Genomic DNA, 13,599 nt, shown 5'->3' on the forward strand with positions numbered 1-13,599 from the left:
CAAAACCTCTGGGAAACAGCCAAGCAGTAATCAGAAGTCAATTTATCACAATAAGCAAGCACATCAAGAGGCAGGTAAAAATAACCATTGACTCTCTAACCTAATGTCTCCAACAAATTGAAAAAGAACAGCAAGAAAACCCAACACCTGCTAATAAAAAATGGACTTATAAAAATTAGGGCAGAAATAAATGAAATAGAAAACAGGGGAAAAAAATGAAGCCATCAGCAAAACTAGGAGTTGGTTCTTTGAGAAGGTCAATAAAATTAAAACAACCACTAGCAAAACTAACAAAGGAAAAGATACAAATAATCCAATTAAAAGAAGAAATGGGCAATATCGTAATGGAACCAACCAAAATTGGCAAAGAGGAGGTAACATTATATGTTGATGATATGATAATATACTTAGAAAACCCTGTACATAGTTGACCAATTCAGCAAAGTGGCAGGATACATGATCAACATATAAAAATCAACTGGATTTCTCTACAGTGACAAAGAGAATACAGAGCTGGAGCTAAGAAAAACAATGCCTTTCACAATATCTAATCACAGGATTAAATACTTGGCAATAAATGTAACCAGAAGCACAATTATCAGAAAAAAATTACAAAACATTACTACAAGAAACAGAAAGAGACCTGAATAACTGGAAGAATATCCCTTCCTCCTGAATAGGAAGACTCAATATTGTGAAAAGGACAATAATATCAAAGGCAATTTATATATTCAGTGCAATCCCAACAGGAACACCAATTCCATTCTCCAACGAGATGGAAGGCAATTTTGAATTACATTTGGAACGGAAAGAAAGTCTGAATAAGCAAACACTTAAAAAGAGAAATAAGGTAGGAGGCATGTCACTCCCTGATTTTAAATCCCATTACACTGCCGTAGTGGTCAAGACAGTGTGGTACTAGCACAGACACATAGATCAATGGAATAGAACTGAGAATCTGGAAATCAGCCCATCTATCTATAGTCAATTGATTTTTGACAAGGAGATTAAATCAATTAAGTAGGGAAACTAAAGCCTTTTCAACAATTGGTGTTGTCAAAGTTGTAAAACTATCTGTAGAAAACTCAAGCAAGATCCTTTTCCTCACTCCGTGCACAAAGACTAACTCAAAGTGGGTCAAGGACCTAGTACTAAAACCAAGAACTATACATTTCATTAGAGAAAAGCTTGGAAGAACTCTAGAAGCCCTGATCAACAGCATAAGCAGTCTTCCAAGCATCCTAAAAACTCTACAACTAGGAGAGGATAAAATAGATGGAGGGGACCTTCTAAGAATCAAATCCCTATGCAAATCCAAAAGCTTCTCCAACAGGGTAAAAAGGGAACCCACAGACTGGGAAAAAGTATTTGGTAATTACATGTCTAATAAGAGACTTGTATTTAGAATTTATAAAATACTTGAGCACGACAACAAGATCAAGATAAACAACCCATTTAGAAAATGGGCACAGAATATTAATAGACACTTCACCAAAGAAGACATTCAGATGGTGAACAAACACATGAAGAAATGTTCAAAATCCCTAGGTCTAAGAGAGTTGCAAATCAAAACAACTATTAGATAATATATCACCCCCAGTAAGAATAGCAAAATTTAACAGAACAGCTAACAACAAATGCTGGTGAGGTTGTGGAAACACTGGAACACTTATTCACTGTTGGTGGGAGTCTAAAATGGTACAACCAGTATGGAAGGCAGTATGGCACTTTCTCAAAAAGTTTGAAATGGAAATACTATTTGACCTAGCAATTCCACTACTGAGAATATACCCTAAAAAAACCAGAACTGCCACAAAAGCAGATATATGCATACACACGTTAATTGCTTCTTTGTTCACAATACCAGAGTTGGAAACAACCCAAGTGCCCATCAACAACTGAATTGAAAGAGAAGCTGTGGTATATTCACACAATGGAATACTATACTGCAATGAAAAACAAGGAACTCATGAAATATGACCCTGGAGGACATTATGTTGAATGAATTATCTCAGTCACAAAAGGACAAATACTGCATAGTGCCTTTACTATAAAGTGGGACTGACATCATAGTCGGTTGGAATCTAAGAGGGGATAAATAATGTATCCTGCATTTAAACAGATGAGGGATAGAATTGTTTAGGGGGAAATTATGATTAGGTATTATTGTCATGACAAGAGTACCGAATGAAAGTTGCAAAATGGAGTGGACTGGGAGGGTGGAAAGATTGCATAACAAATAAATAAATATTTTCAACTTTTCAAAGAGAAAAGTGAACTGAGGGGAGTGTACAGCATGAATGAATGAATGAATGGAAATCCAAAGTCTCTGTAAACTTTCATTAAAATAAATTTTAAAAAAGAAAAACAAGAATGTAAATAATCATTTCAAAAGACAGAGGAAGAAGAAAAGACCAAAATGAGACTCTGATACTTGCACTTGAACGTAGAGCAGACAAAACAAAGGGAAGAAGTGCTGAAGTAGGAGAGTAGAACAGAAGATTTCAAAGGTCACCTTGAGAAGACAAGACAGAGTGTTATAACAAAATGTGCAAAACACTAGAATTAGAAGACCCAAAGGGAGGAAAACAAACATCATTTCTCAAGTTGAAAGAATGAAAGGAAAACGTTTCAAACCTCAAGGTGCAATACTGAATGATTCCAAGGGCAAAATATTGAATGATTCAAGAAGCATAAAAAGAAGATGGAAAAAATACACAGTCACTATACGAAAAAGAATTAGTTGCATAGAACCACTTCAGAAACTAAGAAGGGGAAAAGATCCCATGTTCAAGAACAAATGGTAAATAATAAAGAAGTTCAAGCTGTATTGAAGGTATTTTCAAGGAGTAACATACCAGAAAAGATTTATAACTTTCTCAGCATTTCTTAAGCTCAAGGAACTGAAGAACAAATTCAAACCTCGAATTGCTATAATCAAGGATGCTTTAGGAAGAATATTAAATGATCCAGAAAGTATTAAAAGAAGATGGAAATAATAGACTGAGTCACCGTATCGAAAGGAACTGGCAGACACAGAAGAATTTCATGAAACAACATATGAGCAAGAGCCTACAGTAATAAAGGAAGAGGTTCGAGCTGCTTTGAAGGAAATAGCAACAAATAAGGTCCCAGGAATAGACGGTATACCAATTGACATATTTCAGCTAACAGATGCTGCCCTGGATGTGCTCACCAAGTTGTGCCAAGAAATCTGGAGAACAACCACTTGGCCAACTGACTGGAAGAAATCTATATTTGTTCCCATTCCAAAGAAAGGTGACCCAACAGAGTGCGGAAACTAGAACAATCTCATTAATTTTACATGTGGGCAAGATTCTACTTAAGATTATCCAAAAACAACTGGAACAATACATCAGCAGAGAATTGCCAGAAGTCCAGTCTGGGTTTAGAAGGGGTCGTGGTACTAGGGTTAGCTGATGTTAGATGGATCTTAGCTGAAAGCAGAGAATACCAGAGAAATGTCTATCTGTGTTTCATTGACTATGTAAAGGCATTTGACTGTGTGGGTCATAACAAACTATGGCTGACTCTCAGAAGAATGGGAATCCCAGAACACTGAATCATGCTAATGAGAAACCTATACTTGGACCAAGAGGCAGTCATCAGAACAGAGCAAGGAAACACTGCATGGTTCAAAATTGGGGAGGGCGTGCTCCACGGATGTGTCCTGTCTCCATATGTTTTCAACATGTATACGGAACAGATTATCCGGGAGGCTAGGCTCTATGAGGAGAAATGTAGGAGAGGGACATCATGCTTGGTAGGGTTGAGGGACAGCGCAGGAGGGGAAGGCCCTCTATGAGGTGGATTGACTCAGCGACTGGGGCCACTGGGATGGGTGTATCAGAGACGGTGCGATTGGCACAGGACAGAGCAGAGTTTTGGGCTGTTGTACATAGGGTCGCTATGAGTCGCAAGTGACTCGATGGCACATAACAACAACAACATCCCTTAAAAAAGGTAGTCCAGCAGTGGGCAGAATCTTGCTGAACATGAAAAATGGCTAAAACGTTAGGCATAAAATCATGAATATGTCTGACTTTAAAAGGAGTGTTCTGGAAGATATGAGGAATTAATTTCATAAATAATTGTTTAATGGCAATTTTGACAATTATCACAAACAAAGAATTCAGACTTTCACAAGAAAATATGAAAGGGCATTTAACTGGTTGAGAGAATAGAATGTGAAAAGACCCTGAAATAGATAAAAACTTGATAAACTCCAAAAACTGAAAGATCACCATGGAGGCTGAAGCATGAAACTGGCTAAGTGTACTGATAGAATCCTAAGAGTCAGATTCTCCAAAGCCTAAAACACAGTTTTAATACTGTTGTAAATGAATCCTAGAATAATTGAGTCACTTACGATTTTTACAGAAAAGAATGATTTCATCAAATTCATGTTTATAAATTATTATTTTAGCACACTGTAGTCATTGGAGTAGGACAAGACTATGAATATGCTCATCTACTGTTAGACAAAAAATATAGTAAAAAGTGGGTGAAACTGAATAGAACTACAAAAACTCATCAGGAGGTCTCTATGTGCTCACAGAGTTGTGGGAGAAAAATGTCAAAAACTGCATAGAATTGATTCTTGATTTGGAGACTTAGGGTGATGAGACAACCCAGTTAATTAACTAAATACACATACTCTTCACTTATTGACATTGTTGCATTTCAAAGACCGTGTAATTATCTGAGAATTAGCATTATGCAAAAATGTATGATGACCACATCAGACCACAATGGAAGATAACTACTTCATTGTGTAACTTCTAAATTACATCATTCTATAACTTCCAATGTACATCATGGCATAACTGCCAAACTATATTACTGCAAAATTGTCAAATTACACCATTACATAAATATCAAATTATATGTAATTAATCATAGCTGTCAAATCATCAGAAATCATAGCACAGGTAAGTTAACACTTAACTACGACAGTCAGTGTAACTGTCACCTTGATGTTCACAATTTAAGATAGAATAAACAAAATATACTGATGACAGTTTTCTTCCTATTTTTGTAGAAGCGAAATATTGGCTAACAATACAGTCAAGTAGTGAGGAGTATATGTATTATGTTTAGTACTCCCAAATTCAAGATTGTTGATTAATACTAGATGTTTAAGTTTCAAGCTGTTATTCAAGGTACAATAATTAGTCTTACCTGAAGCAGCACTGAAACAAGAGTCAGGAATAAGAGGAGGAAATGAAATGTATAGCTAATTGTGTGCATTATTTCCTTTTCCATGAAAGTGGAACTGGATTGTACCCACCTGAAAATAAGAAATACTTTGATAAAAAAATTTTTTATCAAAAGAGATGTTTTTGACAGAGCAACGCACACAGAGTAACACGAACAGAACAAGGAGGAAAGCTGGAATTTGAGTAAGAACTATTACTAAAACAATTCATTTTGGAGCCTCAATGGGGAGTAGCAAACCTCAGTGGGGAGTGGCGAGTCAAAGAGGGACCCACCCACCAGGAGCAAGCAGGAGAGCAGGAATTTGAATGAGGTATTGGGTGGGGGGGGGTCTCTGCTGATTGTTGGACCACCTGGGACCCCTTCACGTTAAGCAGGAGGGAGTGAGACAGCTAGAGCTCAAGCAGGGTAGCGACCCAGTTCTCAGGGGGTAAACCAAGTCTTCCTGGTTTTAAGTCAAATCCCCATGCATGCCCACCCACCCCCTGCGTGTGTCTGCATTCACACCCCACCTGTCCCTGAGTGTGTCTGTATGTGTGCTCATCCTATGTGCATCCACAGGTTTGTGGGTGTGTCCAACCCTCTTCTGGAGCAGTGACTTCAGCTCAAAAACCTGTTATCACTTCAGGAATGAAAAACTCTATCACTGCAAAGTCACAAAGAAGCAGATTACCTCACACCCTACGCAAACCTAAAGCAAGATATCACCCCTAAAAAGTGACAGAGTGTCAATAAATCCTGAAACGAGAAAGTATGATGGAACTTTCTGAAACAGAATTTAAAAGAACAATGATTGAATATTTGCAATGGGTGAAGGGTAAACCTGAAGAATTATAGGACACTGCAAGCAAAAACCAGGAGGAGCTTAAAAAAAAAAAAACCAACAAAAAACAAGCCAACAATCCAAAACAATGCAAATAAAACAAATGAGGTGTTAGAGGCTCCGGACAAACAAGAAACCACAATCCAAAATATGAGGTCCAGAGTTTCAGATGCTCTCAGCATGATGGAGGGACACATGAACAGAGCTGAAGCGATGGAACGCAGAACCAATGAAATAGAAGATAGAATTGTCACCACTGATCTGCTAGAACAAAAAGCAGAGTCAAAAAGTGAGGAAAAGTAAGAAAACATAAGACTAATGTGGGACAAAAGACAAAAACAAACAAACAAACAACAACAACAAAAAAAACACAAAAAAAATTTAAAACAGGCGTGAGTGCCACAGATGAAAATGGGCTTGGTAGTGGACAGAAAGTTATGCTACCAAGCCCAAGGTGGATGATTTTAATCTGCAGCACTCAGGCCTGGTTTAAGGGGTTTTGTTTTTGTTTTTTTGGTTTTTTTTTGTCAAACATTCTTTTGCGTGGTATAGCACTAGCCTGTGCATTGCTGTACAGAGGTAACTCATGGTTTTTGTGATGCTAAGCACTGTGACACTGATGTGCCAAATGCAATAGTGGTTTACCCATGGTGGACAGTGTTTGGTGGAGCATCCCTATTAAAACAATCTTGGAAACAGGAGTGGCATCCACTTCCGAAATGGCTTGCCTCCGGAAACTCTATGAACAGTGCTCAGGTCTTTCATTCATAGGGTCGCTATGAGTCAGCTATGACTGGACAACATTTAACAACAACAACAAAATGGGACACTATTAAGAGAAATAATATGTGCATAATCAGAATCCCAGAACAGGAAGAAGTAAAGACACCAAAAGAGTTATGGAAGAATTACTAGAAGAAAACTTTTCAGGCATAATAAAGAATTAAAGAACATATAGTCAAGAAGGTGAGCGAACACCCTATAGAACTGACCCCAAAAGAAAAATAATAAGGCATTGCTGTTGTTATTATTGTTATGTGCCATCAAGTTGCTTGTGCTCCATAGTGACCTTATGTACAACCCTGCTTTATCCTATGCCAACATCACTGTCTCTGATACACCTATTCCCATTACTCCAATAACAGAATCGATCCATCTAATTGAGGATCTTCCTCTCCTGCACCGTCCCTGCACTCTCTCAAACATGATGTCCCATTCCAAGGAATGGTTCCTCCTTGCAATATACCCAAAGTATATCAGACAATGATTCAGAATCCATGACTCCAAGGACCAGCCCAGTTTCACCCTCTCTCGAACAAACCTGTTTATTCACAGCTTGAAGGCATCAACCCTCTTTCTATCATCCCTACTCACTATCCAATTCTCTGAACACCAAGACATATCATGGTCAGATTTTCCAGAACCAAAGATAAAGAGAGAATTCTGAAAGCAGCAAGAAAGAAACAAAGAGTAAACTATAGAGAACAAATAAGATTAAGTGCTGATTTCTCAGCAGGAACCATATGAATAAGGAGAGAGTGGAATGACATATATCAAACACTCAAAAGAATATAACTGTTATCCAAGAATATTGTACCCAACAAAATTGTCCATTAAATATGAGGGAGAGACAAAGATAACCCCAGAAAAACAGAACCTAAGGGAGTTTGTAAGGACAAGACTAGCATTGCAGGAAACACTGAGAGACATCTTACTTAGTAAAAACACCAAAAAACAAGCAAACAAACAAAAAACCCATTAACAAAATGATAGCAATGAAACTTTACCTCTCATTAATCACACTGAATGTAAATGGTTTGAATGCACCAATCAACAAAACTAGGAGTTGATTCTTTAAAAAGATTAATAAAATTGACAAACCACTAGTAAAACCAAGAAAAGAAGGAAAAGACTCAATCTTATTAAAAGAAGAAATAGGCAATGTCACAATAGAACAAACTAAAAGGAGGAGGAGGAGGAGGAGGAGAAGGGGAAGGGGAAGGGGAAGGGGAAGAAGAAGAAGAAGAAGAAGAAGAAGAAGAAGAAGAAGAAGAAGAAGAAGAAGAAGAAGAAGAAGAAGAAGACGACGACGACAATGACAGGTGACATACACAGAAGGTAGAAGTAAAACAATTGCCACACTAGGATTCTGTACCCAGAAAAGTTGTCCATGCAATATGACAGTTAAATCAGGTCATTTGAAGAAAACAGGAACTAAAGGAGCTTGTGGAAACAAAACTAACTCTATAAGAAATTCTAAGGGAATTCCTTCATAAAGAGACACCAAAGGAAAATGGATGGACCATAGTAACCAGAAACAACAGATAAAAAAGCACAGCAAAATGGTAGCAGTAAAATTTGACCTGACAATAATCACACTTAATGTAGATGGACTAAATGCACCAATCAAGAGAAAAGGAGTAGCAGAATGGATTAAAAACCAAACAAACAAAAAACAGCAAAAACCAAAGCAAATGTTTTTAGGCTTCTGATAGACACCTAAGACTGAATGTCCTGTCTTGTAAGCCTGATTCTTAATGAAATTGATGCAACTAGGGCTCCACACACAGCCGGAATCTGAATTTTCACCTTTCCCTCTTCTGATTCAGCTTTGGGAATCCCATAGATTGGCACAAGTCAGGATTTAAAACCATCTTTTGATCAGGTAACACCCATTTTCCCAGAATTCCATGAACTTAATTAACAATCAAGCATTCGAGGAAGGACAATCAGTTCCAGATCTGCATAAGATGTTGTCAGATATACAATGCCAGCATACAAGACCTAGAGGAGACCTACACTCACCTTAGATAGTATCATCTTGTGATAGCAGTTTGGTGCAAAAGGAGAAAGGACCTTTCTCCAGTATTACCAAGGGCAAAAACCTTTCCCTGAGGCTGATACATGGTATTTGGACATATATCTTCCTAAATGTGAGACAGGTAAGTGTGCAAGACCAGAAACAGTGTGTGGGACAAGACATCACAGAAGTGACTTGTGAACTAAGCTGTCATATCAAGGGGTGGCTGATTGAGGAAGGCGCTGGACCAGGTAGGTAGGAGTATGAGGAATGCTGATAGAGCAGGGAAACAGAGGGGTCAAGACACATATGCTTGAGTGCTTGGGTGGAGGACAGTGAATGTATTGGTTATTTTTGTAAGGGAAGTATCTTTCATCTGCTCTATAAAATGTTTGTCTACCAGAAATTGTTCTAAAACTAAGCATCCAAATTAAGACAGGATAGGAAAAAAGATTGGCCATCCAGTTCTGAAATAAATCAGGCTTTCAAAAACCCTATGAACAGTAGAGCACACACAAAGTAGATTAACAGATATGACAACTAAGGCTGAGCCCTTAAATTTGAAAACACAACGGAGGAGGAACTGTTGTAAGAGGAAAGTAATAATGGGAACATGGATTGTGAGAAGCATCAATGTAGGAAAATTGGATGTTGTTAAGAAAGAAATGGAAAACATAAATACTGATATATTAGGTATTAGTGAAATGAGATAGATAGGTTGGCATGGGATATTTTTAACCAGGCAATCATATGATCTACTATGCTAGAGATGAAAAAGAAAAAGCGGGGTTGCTTTCATAGCCAAAAAGGCCATTTCTAGATCCATCTTGAAATACAATATTATGAGTGATAGGATAATATCCATATGCATAAACAGAAGACCTGCTAATACCATTAACATTAAAATCTATGCATTAACAACCAAAGAGAAGGAAATATTATTTCTACCAACTGCTGCAGTCAGAAATCGATTGAATATGTAAGCAAGACACATTAATAATAATCCGTGGCTAGAATGCAAAAGTTGGGAACCAGGAAGAAGTTTCAGTATTTGGATAATATGGACTTGGTGACAGAAATGAGGCTGGAGATAGAATGATGGAATTCTGTACAATCAATGATTTATTCATTGCAAATACTTTTTATAAGAAACATAAATGCAGGCTATACACATGGACTTCACCTGACGGTATGCACAGAAATCAGATTGATTACATCTGTGGAAGGAATTATTGGAGAAGTTCAATATCAGCAAGTGAAAACTAGGACAGGTGCTGATTGTGGACCAGACCATTAACTACTCATATGAAAGTTCAATTTAAAGCTAAAGAAGATTAAATCATATCTATAGGAATAAAAATTTTATCTTGTGCCTATTCCCTCCTAAATTTGAAAACCAACTTAGGAAAAGGTTTGAGGCCTTGAACAATAATGAACAAAGTCCAGATGAGAAGATATCAAGAATGTTGTCCATGAAGAATACTAAAGGTTATTATAAAGAAGGAAGAAGAAAGACCAAAATGGATGTCAGAAGAGAGCTGAATTTTATACTGGAGCACCAAGAAGCCAAAGAAAAGAGAAGAAATAAAAAAGTTAAGGAGCTCAACAGAATATTTCAAAGGGCAGTTGAAATGTGCGAAGAGCTAGAGTCAGAAAATAAAAAGAGCTGAACTTGCTCAACATTTTGTAACCTGAAAGAACTAAAGGACAAATTCAAGCAGTGAGTTGCAATTCTTAAGGACGCAATGGGCAGAATATTGAATGATTCAGAAGCATTAGAAGAAGAAGGAAGGATTGTGTAGAGTCACTGTACCAAAAAGAATTGGCTAATATGGAAAAATTTCATGAAACAACATATGATCAAGAGGCAATGGTGATCAAGAAGGACATTCAGGCTGCTCTGAAGGACTTGGCAAAAATAAAGCATCAGGAATTGATGGACTATCAATTGACATATTTCAACAAACAGATGCTGCCCTGCATGCACCAGGTTGTGCCAAGAAATCTGGAGGGTAACTATCTTGCCAACTGACTGGAAAAAAGGTGACCTGACAAGAGTGGAAATTATCAAACAAAATCACTTATATCACATGCCACCAAAATCCTGGTAAAGATTATCCAGAAACAGGTGGAATAGTACATTGACAGAAAACTACAAACTACCAGAAAAGCAAGCTAGGTTTAGAAGAGGCCATGGCACTAGTGATATTATCACTAATTTCAGATGGATCTTGGCAGAAAACAAAAAGTGTCAAAGAATGTCTTTGTTTCATTAACTATGCAAAGACATTTGACTGTATAGATCAAAACAAACTGTGGCTAAACTTGAGGAGAATGGGAATCCATTCTTTGTGCTTATGCAAAATCTGTATTTGGACCAGGAACAGAGCAGGGAAGTACTGCATTGTTCAAAATCAGGAAAGGAGTGCATTAGCGATGCATCCTGTCTCCATATATTTTCAATCTATATGCAAACATATCATTCGGGAATCAGGGCTTTATGAGAAGGAATGTGGAATCAAGATTGGAGGAAGACCCATCAACAACCTGCATTATGCAGATGACACAATCTTGCTTGCTGAACTGAGAAGGACCTGAAGCACTCGCTGAAGAAGGTTAAGAAATGTAGTCTTCAATATGGATTGAAGCTCAACATCAAGAAGAAAAAGATATCACTGGGCCAATTGGTAGCACCATGATAGATGGAGAAGAGATTGAGGTTGCTAACCATTACAGCTTGCTTGGCTCCACAATCAGCACTCTTGACACCAGCAATCAGGAAATCAAAAGACAAATTGCACTGAAAAAAATCTGCTGTCAGGGACCTCTCCAGAATACTGAAAAGCAACAATATCAGCCTAGAGACTGATTAATCCAAGCATGATCTTCAAAATTACTTGCTATGCATCAGAGATCTGGACAATGACTAAGGATGACAGAAGAAGAATTGATGCCTTTGAACTGTGGTGCTGGAGAAGAGTCTTGAATATAGCATGGACTGCCAAGAAAACATACAGGTTTGTCTTTGGATGAAATCAAGTTTCTCCTTGAAGGCTAGGATTTTGAAGTTCCATCTCATAAATTTTGGGTATGTGTCCAGGACAGACTGGTTCTTGGAGAAGGACATCATGCTTGGAAGGTTGGAGAGATAGCCTGGGAGAGGAAGATCCTGGATGAGATGGACTGATATAGTTACTGGGTGACACGGGCTTAGGACAGAGCAGGCTTCAGAGCTATTGTACTTAGCATCACGGTGGGTCACAGGTGTCTTGACAGCACATAACAACAACAATATCAATATATTGTCTAAAAGAGACATATCTAAGAAATGAGGAAAAAGAAAGACTGAAAATCAAAGGGTGGGGGGAAAATACCAAACAAATGACACTCATAAAGAAAAACAGGAACGCAATATTAATTTCTGATAAAACAGACTTCAGCATGAAAACTACCATAACAGACAAGGAAGGGTACGATATAATGATTAAGATACAATCAATGAAGATGACATGAACTTTGTCAATATCTATGCACAAAAACCAAACAAAATATGTATGTACTAAATGTAAGACCTACAAAATACATAAAACAATGATGGGAGAAAGGAGGAATGGATAAAGGAAAGAGTAAAGATTCAGTGTGAAAAACAACAAATAAGAACTTTGTAAGTAAACCAGTTGTTGTTTTTAAGTGCTGTTGAGTCATAGGTGACTCATAGTGACCCTATGAAGGAAAGTCCTCAACACTGTGTGACTTGTATCCTCTCTCCAGGTTCATAGGGTTCCCAGAGGCAAGCTATTACAGAAGTGGATTCCATTCCTGATTCCAAGCTTGTTTTAATCAGGGAACTCTACCAAATACTGTCTGCCATGGGTAACCATTAATGCATTTGACACGTCAGTGTCTCAGTGTTCAGCTTCACAGTAACCACAAGTTACCACTGTTCGGCAAGTGGACACACCAGAGCTGTATGACCTAGAACAATGTTTGAACAAAAACTAGTGAAAGACAGGCCTGAGGGCAGAGTATTAAAAGTCACCCCAAATGCTGGCAAACTCTGGGCCAGATACCCCCAGTTCATCTGGCAGGTCCACTCTGCCAAACCCCACTTGGGGCAAAAAGAAGGCCACAAGCAGAGTAAACCAGTATAATATATATTTTAAAATGTGTGGTTTTTTAAAAAAATAATAAATACCTCAAATAGCAATTAACAGACTTGAGGAAAGAAAGAACACCACATTAGTGGTAGGAGACTTTACCACAACACTTTCACCAAAGGATAGGTCAACTCTAAAGAAATGTAACAAAGATTCAGAAGATCTAAACTATATAATCAGCCAACTTAATATTGTGGTTCTGCACCAAACTAAAAGTAAATTTACTTTCTTCTCAAGGGCATATGGTACATTTTCCAGAATTGATCATATTTTAGGACACAAGGCAAGACTCAAGAAATTAAAAAACTTTTAAATAATTAAAAATATTTTCTCAGAACACAATGCCATAAAATCAGAAATTAATAACAAGAGAAAAAAGCTTATAAAATCACTTATGTAGAAGCAAAATAACATCCTACTAGTCCATACCTTTTCAACCTGTATGCAGAGCAGATTATCTGAGAGGCTGGGCTCTGTGAGGAGAACTGTGGCATCAGGATTGGTGGAAGATCTATTAACAATATGCGTTATGCAGATGACACAACCCTGCTTGCTGAAACTGAGGAGGACCTCATGCACTT

The 13,599-nt window shown here is 37.7% G+C and overlaps 1 protein-coding gene across 1 annotated transcript in view; it reads left to right on the forward strand.

Annotated features, from left to right (window-relative positions):
* The first annotated feature begins 775 nt into the window (after positions 1 to 775).
* Positions 776 to 13,599, forward strand: part of BOP1 (block of proliferation 1) — a 25,123-nt gene continuing 12,299 nt past the window's right edge. Inside the window, 1 exon segment of the mRNA XM_006903640.1 lies at positions 776 to 850. Coding sequence (XP_006903702.1) covers positions 776 to 850 — 75 coding nt within the window.

The sequence above is a fragment of the Elephantulus edwardii genome, unplaced genomic scaffold, assembly GCF_000299155.1.
Source record: "Elephantulus edwardii isolate Elephantulus edwardi_28Jun2011 unplaced genomic scaffold, EleEdw1.0 scaffold00495, whole genome shotgun sequence".
Classification (NCBI taxonomy): Eukaryota; Metazoa; Chordata; class Mammalia; order Macroscelidea; family Macroscelididae; genus Elephantulus; species Elephantulus edwardii.